Source organism: Oncorhynchus tshawytscha, unplaced genomic scaffold (assembly GCF_018296145.1).
Source record: "Oncorhynchus tshawytscha isolate Ot180627B unplaced genomic scaffold, Otsh_v2.0 Un_contig_3021_pilon_pilon, whole genome shotgun sequence".
Classification (NCBI taxonomy): Eukaryota; Metazoa; Chordata; class Actinopteri; order Salmoniformes; family Salmonidae; genus Oncorhynchus; species Oncorhynchus tshawytscha.
In genome coordinates, this window is record NW_024609671.1 from 29898 (window position 1) to 52500 (window position 22603).

Below are 22603 nucleotides of genomic sequence, written 5' to 3' on the forward strand. Positions count from 1 at the left end.
TCCACTTTATATAAGGTTTACATACCCTACATTACTCTTTCATATGTACATACTGTACTCTATACCATCTAATGCATCTTGCCTATGCCATTCGGCCAACACTCATTCATACATTTTTATGTACATATTCTTATTCATTCCTTTACACCTGTGTGTATAAGATAGTTGTTGTGAAATTGCTAGGTTAGATTACTTGTTAGATATTACTGCATGGTCGGAACTAGAAGCACAAGCATTTCACTTCACTCGCATTAACATCTGCTAACCATCAATCCTACTATCTATGCTGCTCTGCTACACTCTCTATAAACACTATACTGCTTCCTCTGTCTATAAACACTATACTGCTTCCTCTGTCTATAAACACTATACTGCTTCCTCTGTCTATAAACACTATACTGCTTCCTCTGTCTATAAACACTATACTACTTCCTCTGTCTATAAACACTATACTGCTTCCTCTGTCTATAAACAATACTGCTTACTGTCTATAAACACTCTGTCTATAAACACTATACTACTTCCTCTGTCTATAAACACTATACTGCTTCCTCTGTCTATAAACACTATACTGCTTCCTCTGTCTATAAACACTATACTGCTTCCTCTGTCTATAAACACTATACTGCTTCCTCTGTCTATAAACACTATATGCTTCCTCTGTCTATAAACACTATACTGCTTCCTCTGTCTATAAACACTATACTGCTTCCTCTGTCTATAAACACTATACTGCTTCCTCTGTCTATAAACACTATACTGCTTCCTCTGTCTATAAACACTATACTGCTTCCCATGTCTATAAACACTATCTGTCTATAAACACTATACTGCTTCCTCTGTCTATAAACACTATGCTTCCTCTGTCTATGCTTCCTCTGTCTATAAACACTATACTGCTTCCTCTGTCTATAAACACTATACTGCTTCCTCTGTCTATAAACACTATACTGCTTCCTCTGTCTATAAACACTATACTGCTTCCTCTGTCTATAAACACTATACTGCTTCCTCTGTCTATAAACACTATACTGCTTCCTCTTCTATAAACACTATACTGCTTCCTCTGTCTATAAACACTATACTGCTTCCTCTGTCTATAAACACTATACTGCTTCCTCTGTCTATAAACACTATACTGCTTCCTCTGTCTATAAACACTATACTGCTTCCTCTGTCTATAAACACTATACTGCTTCCTCTGTCTATAAACACTATACTGCTTCCTCTGTCTATAAACACTATACTGCTTCCTCTGTCTATAAACACTATACTGCTTCCTCTGTCTATAAACACTATACTGCTTCCTCTGTCTATAAACACTATACTGCTTCCTCTGTCTATAAACACTATACTGCTTCCTCTGTCTATAAACACTATACTGCTTCCTCTGTCTATAAACACTATACTGCTTCCTCTGTCTATAAACACTATACTGCTTCCTCTGTCTATAAACACTATACTGCTTCCTCTGTCTATAAACACTATACTGCTTCCTCTGTCTATAAACACTATACTGCTTCCTCTGTCTATAAACACTATACTGCTTCCTGCTTCCTCTGTCTATAAACACTATACTGCTTCCTCTGTCTATAAACACTATACTGCTTCCTCTGTCTATAAACACTATACTGCTTCCTCTGTCTATAAACACTATACTGCTTCCTCTGTCTATAAACACTATACTGCTTCCTCTGTCTATAAACACTATACTGCTTCCTCTGTCTATAAACACTATACTGCTTCCTCTGTCTATAAACACTATACTGCTTCCTCTGTCTATAAACACTATACTGCTTCCTCTGTCTATAAACACTATACTGCTTCCTCTGTCTATAAACACTATACTGCTTCCTCTGTCTATAAACACTATACTGCTTCCTCTGTCTATAAACACTATACTGCTTCCTCTGTCTATAAACACTATACTGCTTCCTCTGTCTATAAACACTATACTGCTTCCTCTGTCTATAAACACTATACTGCTTCCTCTGTCTATAAACACTATACTGCTTCCTCTGTCTATAAACACTATACTGCTTCCTCTGTCTATAAACACTATACTGCTTCCTCTGTCTATAAACACTATACTGCTTCCTCTGTCTATAAACACTATACTGCTTCCTCTGTCTTCCTCTGTCTATAAACACTATAATATAAACACTATACTGCTTCCTCTGTCTATAAACACTATACTGCTTCCTCTGTCTATAAACACTATACTGCTTCCTCTGTCTATAAACACTATACTGCTTCCTCTGTCTATAAACACTATACTGCTTCCTCTGTCTATAAACACTATACTGCTTCCTCTGTCTATAAACACTATACTGCTTCCTCTGTCTATAAACACTATACTGCTTCCTCTGTCTATAAACACTATACTGCTTCCTCTGTCTATAAACACTATACTGCTTCCTCTGTCTATAAACACTATACTGCTTCCTCTGTCTATAAACACTATACTGCTTCCTCTGTCTATAAACACTATACTGCTTCCCTCTGTCTATAAACACTATACTGCTTCCTCTGTCTATAAACACTATACTGCTTCCTCTGTCTATAAACACTATACTGCTTCCTCTGTCTATAAACACTATACTGCTTCCTCTGTCTATAAACACTGTACTGCTTCCTCTGTCTATAAACACTATAATGCTTCCTCTGTCTATAAACACTATAAATGCTTCCTCTGTCTATAAACACTATACTGCTTCCTCTGTCTATAAACACTATACTGCTTCCTCTGTCTATAAACACTATACTGCTTCCTCTGTCTATAAACACTATACTGTCTATAAACACTATACTGCTTCCTCTGTCTATAAACACTATACTGCTTCCTCTGTCTATAAACACTATACTGCTTCCTCTGTCTATAAACACTATACTGCTTCCTCTGTCTATAAACACTATACTGCTTCCTCTGTCTATAAACACTATACTGCTTCCTCTGTCTATAAACACTATACTGCTTCCTCTGTCTATAAACACTATACTGCTTCCTCTGTCTATAAACACTATACTGCTTCCTCTGTCTATAAACACTATACTGCTTCCTCTGTCTATAAACACTATACTGCTTCCTCTGTCTATAAACACTATACTGCTCCTCTGTCTATAAACACTATACTGCTTCCTCTGTCTATAAACACTATACTGCTTCCTCTGTCTATAAACACTATACTGCTTCCTCTGTCTATAAACACTATACTGCTTCCTCTGTCTATAAACACTATACTGCTTCCTCTGTCTATAAACACTATACTGCTTCCTCTGTCTATAAACACTATACTGCTTCCTCTGTCTATATAACACTATACTGCTTCCTCTGTCTATAAACACTATACTGCTTCCTCTGTCTATAAACACTATACTGCTTCCTCTGTCTATAAACACTATACTGCTTCCTCTGTCTATAAACACTATAATGCTTCCTCTGTCTATAAACACTATACTGTTTCCTCTGTCTATAAACACTATACTGCTTCCTCTGTCTAAACACTATAATGCTTCCTCTGTCTATAAACACTATACTGTTTCCTCTGTCTATAAACACTATACTGCTTCCTCTGTCTATAAACACTATACACTTCCTCTGTCTATAAACACTATACTGCTTCCTCTGTCTATAAACACTATACTGCTTCCTCTGTCTATAAACACTATACTGCTTCCTCTGTCTATAAACACTATACTGCTTCCTCTGTCTATAAACACTATACTGCTTCCTCTGTCTATAAACACTATACTGCTTCCTCTGTCTATAAACACTATAATGCTTCCTCTGTCTATAAACACTATACTGCTTCCTCTGTCTATAAACACTATACTGCTTCCTCTGTCTATAAACACTATAATGCTTCCTCTGTCTATAAACACTATAATGCTTCCTCTGTCTATAAACACTATACTGCTTCCTCTGTCTATAAACACTATACTGCTTCCCATGTCTATAAACACTATAATGCTTTCTCTGTCTATAAACACTATAATGCTTCCTCTGTCTATAAACACTATACTGCTTCCTCTGTCTATAAACACTATACTGCTTCCTCTGTCTATAAACACTATACTGCTTCCTCTGTCTATAAACACTATACTGCTTCCTCTGTCTATAAACACTATACTGCTTCCTCTGTCTATAAACACTATACTGCTTCCTCTGTCTATAAACACTATACTGCTTCCTCTGTCTATAAACACTATACTGCTTCCTCTGTCTATAAACACTATACTGCTTCCTCTGTCTATAAACACTATACTGCTTCCTCTGTCTATAAACACTATACTGCTTCCTCTGTCTATAAACACTATACTGCTTCCTCTGTCTATAAACACTAAACTTCCTCTGTCTATAAACACTATACTGCTTCCTCTGTCTATAAACACTATACTGCTTCCTCTGTCTATAAACACTATACTGCTTCCTCTGTCTATAAACACTATACTGCTTCCTCTGTCTATAAACACTATACTGCTTCCTCTGTCATAAACACTATACTGCTTCCTCTGTCTATAAACACTATACTGCTTCCTCTGTCTATACTGCTTCCTCTGTCTATAAACACTATACTGCTTCCTATGTCTATAAACACTATACTGCTTCCTCTGTCTATAAACACTATACTGCTTCCTCTGTCTATAAACACTATACTGCTTCCTCTGTCTATAAACACTATACTGCTTCCTCTGTCTATAAACACTATACTGCTTCCTCTGTCTATAAACACTATACTGCTTCCTCTGTCTATAAACACTATACTGCTTCCTCTGTCTATAAACACTATACTGCTTCCTCTGTCTATAAACACTATACTGCTTCCCATGTCTATAAACACTATAATGCTTTCTCTGCCTATAAACACTATACTGTTTCCTCTGTCTATAAACACTATACTACTTCCTCTGTCTATAAACACTATAATGCTTCCTCTGTCTATAAACACTATACTGTTTCCTCTGTCTATAAACACTATACTGCTTCCTCTGTCTATAAACACTATACTACTTCCTCTGTCTATAAACACTATACTGCTTCCTCTGTCTATAAACACTATACTGCTTCCTCTGTCTATAAACACTATACTGCTTCCTCTGTCTATAAACACTATACTGCTTCCTCTGTCTATAAACACTATACTATAAACTTCCTCTGTCTATAAACACTATACTGCTTCCTCTGTCTATAAACACTATACTGCTTCCTCTGTCTATAAACACTATACTGCTTCCTCTGTCTATAAACACTATACTGCTTCCTCTGTCTATAAACACTATACTGCTTCCTCTGTCTATAAACACTATACTGCTTCCTCTGTCTATAAAACACTATAAACACTATACTGCTTCCTCTGTCTATAAACACTATACTGCTTCCTCTGTCTATAAACACTATACTGCTTCCTCTGTCTATAAACACTATACTGCTTCCTCTGTCTATAAACACTATACTGCTTCCTCTGTCTATAAACACTATAAACACTATACTGCTTCCTCTGTCTATAAACACTATACTGCTTCCTCTGTCTATAAACACTATACTGCTTCCTCTGTCTATAAACACTATACTGCTTCCTCTGTCTATAAACACTATACTGCTTCCTCTGTCTATAAACACTATACTGCTTCCTCTGTCTATAAACACTATACTGCTTCCTCTGTCTATAAACACTATACTGCTTCCTCTGTCTATAAACACTATACTGCTTCCTCTGTCTATAAACACTATACTGCTTCCTCTGTCTATAAACACTATATACTGTCTATAAACACTATTGCTTCCTCTGTCTATAAACACTATACTGCTTCCTCTGTCTATAAACACTATACTGCTTCCTCTGTCTATAAACACTATACTGCTTCCTCTGTCTATAAACACTATACTGCTTCCTCTGTCTATCTGTCTATAAACACTATACTGCTTCCTCTGTCTATAAACACTATACTGCTTCCTCTGTCTATAAACACTATACTGCTTCCTCTGTCTATAAACACTATACTGCTTCCTCTGTCTATAAACACTATACTGCTTCCCTGTCTATAAACACTATATGCTTCCTCTCTATAAACACTATACTGCTTCCTCTGTCTATAAACACTATACTGCTTCCTCTGTCTATAAACACTATACTGCTTCCTCTGTCTATAAACACTATACTGCTTCCTCTGTCTATAAACACTATACTGCTTCCTCTGTCTATAAACACTATACTGCTTCCTCTGTCTATAAACACTATACTGCTTCCTCTGTCTATAAACACTATACTGCTTCCCATGTCTATAAACACTATAATGCTTTCTCTGCCTATAAACACTATACTGTTTCCTCTGTCTATAAACACTATACTACTTCCTCTGTCTATAAACACTATACTGCTTCCTCTGTCTATAAACACTATACTGCTTCCTCTGTCTATAAACACTATACTGCTTCCCATGTCTATAAACACTATAATGCTTCCTCTGTCTATAAACACTGCTTCCTCTGTCTATAAACACTATAATGCTTCCTCTGTCTATAAACACTATACTGCTTCCTCTGTCTATAAACACTATACTGCTTCCCTGTCTATAAACACTATAATGCTTTCTCTGTCTATAAACACTATAATGCTTCCTCTGCTTCCTATAAACACTATACTGCTTCCTCTGTCTATAAACACTATACTGCTTCCTCTGTCTATAAACACTATACTGCTTCCTCTGTCTATAAACACTATACTGCTTCCTCTGTCTATAAACACTATACTGCTTCCTCTGTCTATAAACACTATACTGCTTCCTCTGTCTATACTGCTTCCTCTGTCTATAAACACTATACTGCTTCCTCTGTCTATAAACACTATACTGCTTCCTCTGTCTATAAACACTATACTGCTTCCTCTGTCTATAAACACTATACTGCTTCCTCTGTCTATAAACACTATACTGCTTCCTCTGTCTATAAACACTATACTGCTTCCTCTGTCTATAAACACTATACTGCTTCCTCTGTCTATAAACACTATACTGCTTCCTCTGTCTATAAACACTATACTGCTTTCCTCTGTCTATAAACACTATACTGTTTCCTCTGTCTATAAACACTATACTGCTTCCTCTGTCTATAAACACTATAATGCTTCCTCTGTCTATAAACACTATACTGCTTCCTCTGTCTATAAACACTATACTACTTCCTCTGTCTATAAACACTATACTGCTTCCTCTGTCTATAAACACTACTACTTCCTCTGTCTATAAACACTATACTGCTTCCCCTGTCTATAAACACTATACTACTTCCTCTGTCTATAAACACTATACTGCTTCCTCTGTCTATAAACACTATACTGCTTCCTCTGTCTATAAACACTATACTGCTTCCTCTGTCTATAAACACTATACTGCTTCCTCTGTCTATAAACACTATACTGCTTCCTCTGTCTATAAACACTATACTGCTTCCTCTGTCTATAAACACTATACTGCTTCCTCTGTCTATAAACACTATACTGCTTCCTCTGTCTATAAACACTATACTGCTTCCTCTGTCTATAAACACTATACTGCTTCCTCTGTCTATAAACACTATACTGCTTCCTCTGTCTATAAACACTATACTGCTTCCTCTGTCTATAAACACTATACTGCTTCCTCTGTCTATAAACACTATACTGCTTCCTCTGTCTATAAACACTATACTGCTTCCTCTGTCTATAAACACTATACTGCTTCCTCTGTCTATAAACACTATACTGCTTCCTCTGTCTATAAACACTATACTGCTTCCTCTGTCTATAAACACTATACTGCTTCCTCTGTCTATAAACACTATACTGCTTCCTCTGTCTATAAACACTATACTGCTTCCTCTGTCTATAAACACTATACTGCTTCCTCTGTCTATAAACACTATACTGCTTCCTCTGTCTATAAACACTATACTGCTTCCTCTGTCTATAAACACTATACTGCTTCCTCTGTCTATAAACACTATACTGTCTGTCTATAAACACTATACTGCTTCCTCTGTCTATAAACACTATACTGCTTCCTCTGTCTATAAACACTATACTGCTTCCTCTGTCTATAAACACTATACTGCTTCCTCTGTCTATAAACACTATACTGCTTCCTCTGTCTATAAAAACACTGCTTCCTCTGTCTATAAACACTATACTGCTTCCTCTGTCTATAAACACTATACTGCTTCCTCTGTCTATAAACACTATACTGCTTCCTCTGTCTATAAACACTATACTGCTTCCTCTGTCTATAAACACTATAATGCTTCCTCTGTCTATAAACACTATACTGTTTCCTCTGTCTATAAACACTATACTGCTTCCTCTGTCTATAAACACTATACTACTTCCTCTGTCTATAACCACTATACTGCTTCCTCTGTCTATAAACACTATACTGCTTCCCATGTCTATAAACACTATAATGCTTTCTCTGCCTATAAACACTATACTGTTTCCTCTGTCTATAAACACTATACTACTTCCTCTGTCTATAAACACTATAATGCTTCCTCTGTCTATAAACACTATACTGTTTCCTCTGTCTATAAACACTATACTGCTTCCTCTGTCTATAAACACTATACTACTTCCTCTGTCTATAAACACTATACTGCTTTCTGTCTATAAACCTCTGTCTATAAACACTATACTGCTTCCTATGTCTATAAACACTATAATGCTTTCTCTGTCTATAAACACTATACTGCTTCCTCTGTCTATAAACACTATACTGCTTCCTCTGTCTATAAACACTATAATGCTTCCTCTGTCTATAAACACTATAATGCTTCCTCTGTCTATAAACACTATACTGCTTCCCATGTCTATAAACACTATAATGCTTCCTCTGTCTATAAACACTATAATGCTTCCTCTGTCTATAAACACTATAATGCTTCCTCTGTCTATAAACACTATACTGCTTCCTCTGTCTATAAACACTATACTGCTTCCCATGTCTATAAACACTATAATGCTTTCTCTGTCTATAAACACTATAATGCTTCCTCTGCCTATAAACACTATACTGCTTCCTCTGTCTATAAACACTATACTGCTTCCTCTGTCTATAAACACTATACTGCTTCCTCTGTCTATAAACACTATACTGCTTACTATAAACACTATACTGCTTCCTCTGTCTATAAACACTATACTGCTTCCTCTGTCTATAAACACTATACTGCTTCCTCTGTCTATAAACACTATACTGCTTCCTCTGTCTATAAACACTATACTGCTTCCTCTGTCTATAAACACTATACTGCTTCCTCTGTCTATAAACACTATACTGCTTCCTCTGTCTATAAACACTATACTGCTTCCTCTGTCTATAAACACTATACTGCTTCCTCTGTCTATAAACACTATACTGCTTCCTCTGTCTATAAACACTATACTGCTTCCTCTGTCTATAAACACTATACTGCTTCCTCTGTCTATAAACACTATACTGCTTAAACACCTCTGCCTATAAACACTATACTGTTTCCTCTGTCTATAAACACTATACTACTTCCTCTGTCTATAAACACTATACTGCTTCCTCTGTCTATAAACACTATACTGCTTCCTCTGTCTATAAACACTATACTGCTTCCTCTGTCTATAAACACTATACTGCTTCCTCTGTCTATAAACACTATACTGCTTCCTCTGTCTATAAACACTATACTGCTTCCTCTGTCTATAAACACTATACTGCTTCCTCTGTCTATAAACACTATACTGCTTCCTCTGTCTATAAACACTATACTGCTTCCTCTGTCTATAAACACTATACTGCTTCCTCTGTCTATAAACACTATACTGCTTTTCCTCTCTATAAACACTATACTGCTCCTCTGTCTATAAACACTATACTACTTCCTCTGTCTATAAACACTATAATGCTTCCTCTGTCTATAAACACTATACTGTTTCCTCTGTCTATAAACACTATACTGCTTCCTCTGTCTATAAACACTATACTGCTTCCTCTGTCTATAAACACTATACTGCTTCCTCTGTCTATAAACACTATACTGCTTCCCTGTCTATAAACACTATAATGCTTTCCTCTGCCTATAAACACTATACTGCTTCCTCTGTCTATAAACACACTTCCTCTGTCTATAAACACTATAATGCTTCCTCTGTCTATAAACACTATACTGCTTCCTCTGTCTATAAACACTATCTGCTTCCTATAAACACATGTCTATAAACACTATAATGCTTCCTCTGTCTATAAACACTATAATGCTTCCTCTGTCTATAAACACTATAATGCTTCCTCTGTCTATAAACACTATACTGCTTCCTCTGTCTATAAACACTATACTGCTTCCTCTGTCTATAAACACTATAATGTCTCTGTCTATAAACACTATACTGCTTCCTCTGTCTATAAACACTATATGCTTCCTCTGTCTATAAACACTATAATGCTTCCTCTGTCTATAAACACTATACTGCTTCCTCTGTCTATAAACACTATACTGCTTCCTCTGTCTATAAACACTATACTGCTTCCTCTGTCTATAAACACTATACTGTCTTAAACACCTCTCTGTCTATAAACACTATACTGCTTCCTCTGTCTATAAAACTATACTGCTTCCTCTGTCTATAAACACTATACTGCTTCCTCTGTCTATAAACACTATACTGCTTCCTCTGTCTATAAACACTATACTGCTTCCTCTGTCTATAAACACTATACTGCTTCCTCTGTCTATAAACACTATACTGCTTCCTCTGTCTATAAACACTATACTGCTTCCTCTGTCTATAAACACTATACTGCTTCCTCTGTCTATAAACACTATACTGCTTCCTCTGTCTATAAACACTATACTGCTTCCTCTGTCTATAAACACTATACTGCTTCCTCTGTCTATAAACACTATACTGCTTCCTCTGTCTATAATGCTTCCTCTGTCTATAAACACTATACTGCTTCCTCTGTCTATAAACACTATACTGCTTCCTCTGTCTATAAACACTATACTGCTTCCTCTGTCTATAAACACTATACTGCTTCCTCTGTCTATAAACACTATACTGCTTCCTCTGTCTATAAACACTATACCTTCCTCTGTCTATAAACACTATACTGCTTCCTCTGTCTATAAACACATGTCTATACTGCTTCCTCTGTCTATAAACACTATACTGTTTCCTCTGTCTATAAACACTATACTGCTTCCTCTGTCTATAAACACTATACTGCTTCCTCTGTCTATAAACACTATACTGCTTCCTCTGTCTATAAACACTATACTGCTTCCTCTGTCTATAAACACTATACTGCTTCCTCTGTCTATAAACACTATACTGCTTCCTCTGTCTATAAACACTATACTGCTTCCTCTGTCTATAAACACTATAATGCTTTCTCTGTCTATAAACACTACTGCTTCCTCTGTCTATAAACACTATACTGTTTCCTCTGTCTATAAACACTATAAACACTTCCTCTGTCTATAAACACTATAATGCTTCCTCTGTCTATAAACACTATACTGCTTCCTCTGTCTATAAACACTATACTGCTTCCCATGTCTATGAACACTATAATGCTTTCTCTGTCTATAAACACTATAATGCTTCCTCTGTCTATAAACACTATACTGCTTCCCATGTCTATAAACACTATACTGCTTCCTCTGTCTATAAACACTATACTGCTTCCTCTGTCTATAAACGCTATAATGCTTCCTCTGTCTATAAACACTATACTGCTTCCCATGTCTATAAACACTATACTGCTTCCTCTGTCTATAAACACTATACTGCTTCCTCTGTCTATAAATAATACACTGCTTCCTCTGTCTATAAACACTATACTGCTTCCTCTGTCTATAAACACTATACTGCTTCCTCTGTCTATAAACACTATACTGCTTCCTCTGTCTATAAACACTATACTGCTTCCTCTGTCTATAAACACTATACTGCTTCCTCTGTCTATAAACACTATACTGCTTCCTCTGTCTATAAACACTATACTGCTTCCTCTGTCTATAAACACTATACTGCTTCCTCTGTCTATAAACACTATACTGCTTCCTCTGTCTATAAACACTATACTGCTTCCTCTGTCTATAAACACTATACTGCTTCCTCTGTCTATAAACACTATACTGCTTCCTCTGTCTATAAACACTATACTGCTTCCCTGTCTATAAACACTATAATGCTTTCCTCTGCCTATAAACACTATACTGCTTCCTCTGTCTATAAACACTATACTGCTTCCTCTGTCTATAAACACTATACTGCTTCCTCTGTCTATAAACACTATACTACTTCCTCTGTCTATAAACACTATACTACTTCCTCTGTCTATAAACACTATACTGCTTCCTCTGTCTATAAACACTATACTGCTTCCTCTGTCTATAAACACTATACTGCTTCCTCTGTCTATAAACACTATACTGCTTCCTCTGTCTATAAACACTATACTGCTTCCTCTGTCTATAAACACTATACTGTCTTAAACACCTTTCTGTCTATAAACACTATACTGCTTCCTCTGTCTATAAACACTATACTGCTTCCTCTGTCTATAAACACTATACTGCTTCCTCTGTCTATAAACACTATACTGCTTTCTCTGTCTATAAACACTATCTGTCTATAAACACTATACTGCTTCCTCTGTCTATAAACACTATACTGCTTCCTCTGTCTATAAACACTATACTGCTTCCTCTGTCTATAAACACTATACTGCTTCCCTGTCTATAAACACTATATGCTTCCTCTGTCTATAAACACTATACTGTTTCCTCTGCTTCCTCTGTCTATAAACACTATAATGCTTCCTCTGTCTATAAACACTATACTGCTTCCTCTGTCTATAAACACTATACTGCTTCCTCTGTCTATAAACACTATAATGCTTCCCATGTCTATAAACACTATAGTGCTTCCTCTGTCTATAAACACTATACTGCTTCCTCTGTCTATAAACACTATACTGCTTCCTCTGTCTATAAACACTATACTGCTTCCTCTGTCTATAAACACTATACTGCTTCCCATGTCTATAAACACTATACCGCTTCCTCTGTCTATAAACACTATACTGCTTCCTCTGTCTATAAACACTATACTGCTTCCTCTGTCTATAAACACTATACTGCTTCTCTGTCTATAAACACTATACTGCTTCCTCTGTCTATAAACACTATACTGCTTCCTCTGTCTATAAACACTATACTGCTTCCTCTGTCTATAAACACTATACTGCTTCCTCTGTCTATAAACACTATACTGCTTCCTCTGTCTATAAACACTATACTGCTTCCTCTGTCTATAAACACTATACTGCTTCCTCTGTCTATAAACACATACTGCTTCCTCTGTCTATAAACACTATACTGCTTCCTCTGTCTATAAACACTATACTGCTTCTGTCTATAAACACTGTCTATAAACACTATACTGCTTTCTGTCTATAAACACTATACTGCTTCCTCTGTCTATAAACACTATACTGCTTCCTCTGTCTATAAACACTATACTGCTTCCTCTGTCTATAAACACTCTGTCTATAAACACTATACTGCTTCCTCTGTCTATAAACACTATACTGCTTCCTCTGTCTATAAACACTATACTGTCTATAAACACTATTCCTCTGTCTATAAACACTATACTGCTTCCTCTGTCTATAAACACTATACTGCTTCCTCTGTCTATAAACACTATACTGCTTCCTCTGTCTATAAACACTATACTGCTTCCTCTGTCTATAAACACTATACTGCTTCCTCTGTCTATAAACACTATACTGCTTCCTCTGTCTATAAACACTATACTGCTTCCTCTGTCTATAAACACTATACTGCTTCCTCTGTCTATAAACACTATACTGCTTCCCATGTCTATAAACACTATACTGCTTCCTCTGTCTATAAACACTATACTGCTTCCTCTGTCCAGAAACACTATACTGCTTCCTCTGTCCAGAAACACTATACTGCTTCCTCTGTCTATAAACACTATACTGCTCCCATGTCTATAAACACTATAATGCTTTCTCTGTCTATAAACACTATAATGCTTCCTCTGCCTATAAACACTATACTGCTTCCTCTGTCTATAAACACTATACTGCTTCCTCTGTCTATAAACACTATACTGCTTCCTCTGTCTATAAACACTATACTGTCTATAAACACTATACCTTCTGTCTATAAACACTATACTGCTTCCTCTGTCTATAAACACTATACTGCTTCCTCTGTCTATAAACACTATACTGCTTCCTCTGTCTATAAACACTATACTGCTTCCTCTGTCTATAAACACTATAATGCCTATAAACACTATACTGCTTCCTCTGTCTATAAACACTATATGCTTCCTCTGTCTATAAACACTATACTGCTTCCTCTGTCTATAAACACTATACTGCTTCCTCTGTCTATAAACACTTCTCTGTCTATAAACACTGCTTCCTCTGTCTATAAACACTATACTGCTTCCTCTGTCTATAAACACTATACTGCTTCCTCTGTCTATAAACACTATACTGCTTCCTCTGTCTATAAACACTATACTGCTTCCTCTGTCTATAAAAACACTGCTTCCTCTGCTTAATGCTTCCTGTCTATAAACACTATACTGCTTCCTCTGTCTATAAACACTATATGCTTCCTCTGTCTATAAACACTATACTGCTTCCTCTGTCTATAAACACTATACTGCTTCCTCTGTCTATAAACACTATACTGCTTCCTCTGTCTATAAACACTATACTGCTTCCTCTGTCTATAAACACTATACTGCTTCCTCTGTCTATAAACACTATACTATAAACACTATACTGTCTATAAACACTTCCTTCTGTCTATAAACACTATACTGCTTCCTCTGTCTATAAATAAATACTGCTTCCTCTGTCTATACACTGCTTCCTCTGTCTATAAACACTATACTGCTTCCTCTGTCTATAAACACTATACTGCTTCCTCTGTCTATAAACACTATACTGCTTCCTCTGTCTATAAACACTATAATGCTTCCCCTGTCTATAAACACTATACTGCTTCCTCTGTCTATAAACACTATACTGCTTCCTCTGTCTATAAACACTATACTGCTTCCTCTGTCTATAAACACTATACTGCTTCCTCTGTCTATAAACACTATACTGTTCCTCTGTCTATAAACACTATACTGCTTCCTCTGTCTATAAACACTATACTGCTTCCCATGTCTATAAACACTATAATGCTTCCTCTGTCTATAAACACTATACTGCTTCCTCTGTCTATAAACACTATACTGCTTCCTCTGTCTATAAACACTATATGCTTCCTCTGTCTATAAACACTATACTGTTTCCTGTCTATCTATAAACACTATACTGCTTCCTCTGTCTATAAACACTATACTGCTTCCTCTGTCTATAAACACTATACTGCTTCCCATGTCTATAAACACTATAATGCTTCCTCTGTCTATAAACACTATAATGCTTCCTCTGTCTATAAACACTATACTGCTTCCTCTGTCTATAAACACTATACTGCTTCCTCTGTCTATAAACACTATACTTACTGTCTATAAACACTATAATGCCTCTGTCTATAAACACTATACTGCTTCCTCTGTCTATAAACACTATACTGCTTCCTCTGTCTATAAACACTATACTGCTTCCTCTGTCTATAAACACTATACTGCTTCCTCTGTCTATAAACACTATACTGCTTCCTCTGTCTATAAACACTATACTGCTTCCTCTGTCTATAAACACTATACTGCTTCCTCTGTCTATAAACACTATACTGCTTCCTCTGTCTATAAACACTATACTGCTTCCTCTGTCTATAAACACTATACTGCTTCCTCTGTCTATAAACACTATACTGCTTCCTCTGTCTATAAACACTATACTGCTTCCTCTGTCTATAAACACTATACTGCTTCTATACTGCTTCCTCTGTCTATAAACACTATACTGCTTCCTCTGTCTATAAACACTATACTGCTTCCTCTGTCTATAAACACTATACTGCTTCCTCTGTCTATAAACACTATACTGCTTCCTCTGTCTATAAACACTATACTGCTTCCTCTGTCTATAAACACTATACTGCTTCCTCTGTCTATAAACACTATACTGCTTCCTCTGTCTATAAACACTATACTGCTTCCTCTGTCTATAAACACTATACTGCTTCCTCTGTCTATAAACACTATACTGCTTCCTCTGTCTATAAACACTATACTGCTTCCTCTGTCTATAAACACTATACTGCTTCCTCTGTCTATAAACACTATACTGCTTCCTCTGTCTATAAACACTATACTGCTTCCTCTGTCTATAAACACTATACTGCTTCCTCTGTCTATAAACACTATACTGCTTCCTCTGTCTATAAACACTATACTGCTTCCTCTGTCTATAAACACTATACTGCTTCCTCTGTCTATAAACACTATACTGCTTCCTCTGTCTATAAACACTATACTGCTTCCTCTGTCTATAAACACTATACTGCTTCCTCTGTCTATAAACACTATACTGCTTCCTCTGTCTATAAACACTATACTGCTTCCTCTGTCTATAAACACTATACTGCTTCCTCTGTCTATAAACACTATACTGTCTTCCTCTGTCTATAAACACTATACTGCTTCCTCTGTCTATAAACACTATACTGCTTCCTCTGTCTATAAACACTATACTGCTTCCTCTGTCTATAAACACTATACTGCTTCCTCTGTCTATAAACACTATACTGCTTCCTCTGTCTATAAACACTATACTGCTTCCTCTGTCTATAAACACTATACTGCTTCCTCTGTCTATAAACACTATACTGCTTCCTCTGTCTATAAACACTATACTGCTTCCTCTGTCTATAAACACTATACTGCTTCCTCTGTCTATAAACACTATAATGCTTCCTCTGTCTATAAACACTATACTGCTTCCTCTGTCTATAAACACTATACTGCTTCCTCTGTCTATAAACACTATACTGCTTCCTCTGTCTATAAACACTATACTGCTTCCTCTGTCTATAAACACTACTAATGCTTCCTCTGTCTATAAACACTATACTGCTTCCTCTGTCTATAAACACTATACTGCTTCCTCTGTCTATAAACACTATACTGCTTCCTCTGTCTATAAACACTATACTGCTTCCTCTGTCTATAAACACTATACTGCTTCCTCTGTCTATAAACACTATACTGCTTCCTCTGTCTATAAACACTATACTGCTTCCTCTGTCTATATAAACACTATAACACTATAAACACTGCTTCCTCTGTCTATAAACACTATACTGCTTCCTCTGTCTATAAACACTATACTGCTTCCTCTGTCTATAAACACTATACTGCTTCCTCTGTCTATAAACACTATACTGCTTCCTCTGTCTATAAACACTATACTGCTTCCTCTGTCTATAAACACTATACTGCTTCCTCTGTCTATAAACACTATACTGCTTCCTCTGTCTATGAACACTATACTGCTTCCTCTGTCTATAAACACTATAATGCTTCCCATGTCTATAAACACTATACTGCTTCCTCTGTCTATAAACACTATACTGCTTCCTCTGTCTATAAACACTATACTGCTTCCTCTGTCTATAAACACTATACTGCTTCCTCTGTCTATAAACACTATAATGCTTCCCATGTCTATAAACACTATAATGCTTTCTCTGCCTATAAACCCTAAGAACAGTGCTTACATAAGATAACTACACTTCCTTACGTAAGGTCAACCCTGGTGTCATAATCAGAATTGTTTTATTGCTGCAGCTTTTTCCCAATCTGGCAGTTGGGTGCGGGGAGCGTTTGATTAGGTCTGATTTAGCGGCATCCCAACTCTGGGGTGATTACTTTTGTCTGACTCACTATGCCCTGAGAACAAGAGGTCACTGATAGGATTAGATGATTAGAAATAGAATTAATGGAACGGTCGTATCATTGACTTCAATGAGGATGCCTGTTCTATTCATAATTTTTCAATGCATTTAATCCTGCAGAAAAACTTGGCCCAGGGAACAATAGGTCAGTAACACTGACATGCATTCTCTCTTCTCTTTCTCTTTATTTCCCCGTCTCTTTATTTCTCTCCTCCCTCTCTTTTCATTCACTCTCTCTCTCCTCCCTCTCTTTTCATTCACTCTCTCTCTCCTCCCTCTCTTTTCATTCACTCTCTCTCTCCTCCCTCTCTTCTCATCTCTGGTCTTGGTGAAGGTACTCCACATCTGAGAACTAAACCCAGGAAAAGTGTTTGAACAGACTAAACAATTGTTATTTGTGTGTGAGTGTCTTCTCTCATGTAATATTATCACAATAGAGTGCTCCAACTACTTTTCTATACAACCAGATGAAGCCAGACTGGAAGAAGTCACAAGTAAAGAAACCCAAAGGTACAGAGACAGACCAACAGTAAAGATGTCACAGACATATAAGGACTCTCACAAGTCAAGTGACCTACAACTAAATGCCTTGACAAGTAATCTGGCAGGCTAGCACTCCCTCAGGTAGACTCCCCCAGGTATGGATTCCCCCGGGTACGGATTCCCCCAGGTACGGGTTCCCCCAGATAAAGACTCCCCCAGGTACGGATTCCCCCAGATAAAGACACCCCCAGGTACGGATTCCCCCAGGTAAGGACTCCCCAGATAAAGACTCCCCAGGTACGGATTCCCCCAGATAAAGACTCCCCAGGTACGGATTCTCCCAGATAAAGACTCCCCAGGTACGGATTCCCCCAGATAAAGACTCCCACAGGTACAGATTCCCCCAGATAAAGACTCCCCCAGGTAAGGATTCCCCAGGTAAGGATTCCCCCAGATAAAGACTCCCCAGGTAAGGATTCCCCCAGATAAAGACTCCCCAGGTAAGGATTCCCCAGATAAAGACTCCCAGGTAAGGATTCCCCCAGATAAAGACTCCCCAGGTAAGGACTCCCCCAGGTAAGGACTCCCCCAGGAAAAGTCTCCCCCGGATAAAAACTCCCCCAAGTAAGGACTCTCGCAGGTAAATACGTCTGTAGGTAAGGACTCCCCAAGGTAAGGACTCCCCCAGTTAAGGACTTCCTCAGGCAAGGACATCTGTAGGTAAGGACTCCCCCAGGAAAAGACTCGCCCAGGTAAGGACTTCTACAGGTAAGGACTCCCCCAGGAAAAGACTCCCCCAGGCAAGGACACCCCCAGGTAAGGACTCCCTCAGGTAAGGACTCCCCCAGGTAAGGACTCCCCAAAGTAAGGACTCCCCCAGGTAAGGATTTCCTCAGGCAAGGACGTCTGTAGGTAAGGACTCCCCCAGGTAAGGACTCCCCCAGGTAAGGACTCCCCCAGGTAAGGACTTCCTCAGGCAAGGACGTCTGTAGGTAAGGACTCCCCCAGGAAAAGTCTCCCCCGGGTAAAAACTCCCCCAAGTAAGGACTCTCGCAGGTAAATACGTCTGTAGGTACCTGCGAGAGTCCTTACTTGGGGGAGTTTTTACCCGGGGGAGACTTTTCCTGGGGGAGTCCTTACCTACTCCCCCAGTTAAGGACTTCCTCAGGCAAGGACATCTGTAGGTAAGGACTCCCCCAGGAAAAGACTCACCCAGGTAAGGACTTCTTCAGGTAAGGACTCCCCCAAGTAAGGAATTCCCCAGGTAAGGACTCCCCCAAGTAAGGATTTCTTCAGGTAAGGACTCCCCCAGGAAAAGACTCTCCCAGGTAAGGACACCCCCAGGTAAAGACACCCCCAGGTAAGGACTCCCCCAGGAAAAGACTCCCCCAGGAAAAGACTCCCTCAGGTAAGGACTCCCCAGGTAAGGACTTCCCCAGGTAAGGACTTCCCCAGGTAAGGACTCCCCAGGTAAGGACTCCCCAGCTAAGGACTCCCCAGGTAGGGACTTCCTCAGGTAAGGATTCCCCCAGGTAAAGACTCCCCAGGTAAGGACTTCCTCAGTTAAGCACTCCCCAGGTAAAGACTCCCCCAGGTAAGGACTTCCTCTGTAAGGAGTCCCCCAGGTAAGGACTCCCCCAGGTAAAGACTCCCCCAGGTAAGGACTTCCTCAGTTAAGCACTCCCCAGGTAAGGACTCCCCCAGGTAAGGACTCCCCCGGGTAAAGACTCCAACAGTTGAGTCGCTCCACCTGTACCAGTATTATACCTGTCCGAAGACGGAGGCGATGATGGGTTTGAGCCTCCTTCTCTCGGGGGTCTTGAGCCCCCAGGTCTCCTCTGGTGCCTCTGTAGCGGAGGACAGACTTCTGGTCTTAGTCTTCTTAGAAGGCCTCTTTATACTGCAGGAGCTCCATCTCCTCAACTTCTCTATCTTCTTCTTGATGGAGCCCTGACAGACAGCGACAGAGACGTATGTGAATCAGGATACAGTGTATGTCCTAGGTAAAGACGCTCAGATGGGGAGATAAAGAGATGGTTAGGATACAGCGTATGTCCTAGGTAAAGACACTCAGACTGAGATGTTAGAATATACAGATGCGCTATGTTGATTTGATCACTCTGTTGTCCCAGATCATTTTCCTGCTCAGCAAAATGCAAATTGTAGTGTATTCAAGGTTTTAAAAGGCTTCTAAAGTTTGTAATTTCCACTGAAATGTATCAATCCCTACACATGTCCATTTACTAATAAATTTCCTGTTGGTGCAGGATTAGTTTTCTGCTGTGAGAAGCAGGGTCAAATTAAGATAGCACATCTGTCCTGGAGAAGGAGACAAAGACAGACGAACGTTGACCTGTATGTGTCAGACAGAGATGGAGATACGTTCATGATACCATATGATACAGGACCCAATCAGAGAGTTAACTGATGTTCTAATACCGGACCCAAACAGAGAGTTAACTGATGTTCTGATACAGGACCCAATCAGAGAGTTAACTGATGTTCTGATACAGGACCCAATCAGAGAGTTAACTGATGTTCTAATACCGGACCCAATCAGAGAGTTAACTGATGTTCTGATACAGGACCCAATCAGAGAGTTAACTGATGTTCTGATACAGGACCCAGACAGAGAGTTAACTGATGTTCTGATACAGGACCCAATCAGAGAGTTAACTGATGTTCTGATACAGGACCAAAACAGAGAGTTAACTGATGTTCTGATACAGGACCAAAACAGAGAGTTAACTGATGTTCTGATACAGGACCCAAACAGAGAGTTAACTGATGTTCTGATACAGGACCAAAACAGAGAGTTAACTGATGTTCTGATACAGGACCAAATCAGAGAGTTAACTGATGTTCTGATACAGGACCAAAACAGAGAGTTAACTGATGTTCTGATACAGGACCCAAACAGAGAGTTAACTGTATGTTCTGATACCGGACCCAAACAGAGAGTTAACTGATGTTCTGATACAGGACCCAATCAGAGAGTTAACTGATGTTCTGATACAGGACCCAAACAGAGAGTTAACTGATGTTCTGATACAGGACCAAAACAGAGAGTTAACTGATGTTCTGATACAGGACCCAAACAGAGAGTTAACTGATGTTCTGATACAGGACCAAAACAGAGAGTTAACTGATGTTCTGATACAGGACCAAACAGAGAGTTAACTGATGTTCTGATACCGGACCCAAACAGAGAGTTAACTGATGTTCTGATACAGGACCAAAACAGAGAGTTAACTGTATGTTCTGATACCGGACCCAAACAGAGAGTTAACTGATGTTCTGATACAGGACCCAAACAGAGAGTTAACTGATGTTCTGATACAGAACCAAAACAGAGAGTTAACTGATGTTCTGATACAGGACCCAAACAGAGAGTTAACTGACGTTCTGATACAGGACCCAAACAGAGAGTTAACTGATGTTCTGATACAGGACCCAAACAACACTTAACTGATGTTCTGATACAGGACCCAATCAGAGAGTTAACTGATGTTCTGATACAGGACCCAGACAGAGAGTTAACTGATGTTCTGATACAGGACCCAAACAGAGAGTTAACTGATGTTCTGATACAGGACCCAAACAGAGAGTTAACTGATGTTCTGATACAGGACCCAGACAGAGAGTTAACTGATGTTCTGATACAGGACCCAAACAGAGAGTTAACTGATGTTCTGATACAGGACCCAGACAGAGAGTTAACTGATGTTCTGATACAGGACCCAAACAGAGAGTTAACTGACAGTGCTGTATGTTCCGATATAGAAAGTATATAGCCTCCAGTTATGTAGTAGGTGTGAGTGAAGACTCACAATAGGGCACTATACTACTGTACTAGAAGACTCACAATAGGGCACTATACTACTGTACTAGAAGACTCACAATAGGGCACTATACTACTGTACTAGAAGACTCACAATAGGGCACTATACTACTGTACTAGAAGACTCACAATAGGGCACTATACTACTGTACTAGAAGACTCACAGTAGGGCACTATACTACTGTACTAGAAGACTCACAATAGGGCACTATACTACTGTACTAGAAGACTCACAATAGGGCACTATACTACTGTACTAGAAGACTCACAATAGGGCACTATACTACTGTACTAGAAGACTCACAGTAGGGCACTATACTACTGTACTAGAAGACTCACAACAGGGCACTATACTACTGTACTAGAAGACT

General features: G+C 38.5%; 1 protein-coding gene across 1 annotated transcript in view; it reads right to left on the reverse strand.

The window, feature by feature from the left end:
• The window catches only part of LOC121845435 (calcium-binding protein 1-like), a gene marked incomplete at its 3' end in the record, with an annotated part of 54324 nt that overhangs the window by 29886 nt on the left and 1835 nt on the right, over positions 1-22603 (reverse strand). The window contains exon 2 of the mRNA XM_042316826.1: positions 20159-20341. Coding sequence (XP_042172760.1) covers positions 20159-20341 — 183 coding nt within the window. The remainder of the gene's footprint in view (positions 1-20158; positions 20342-22603) is intronic.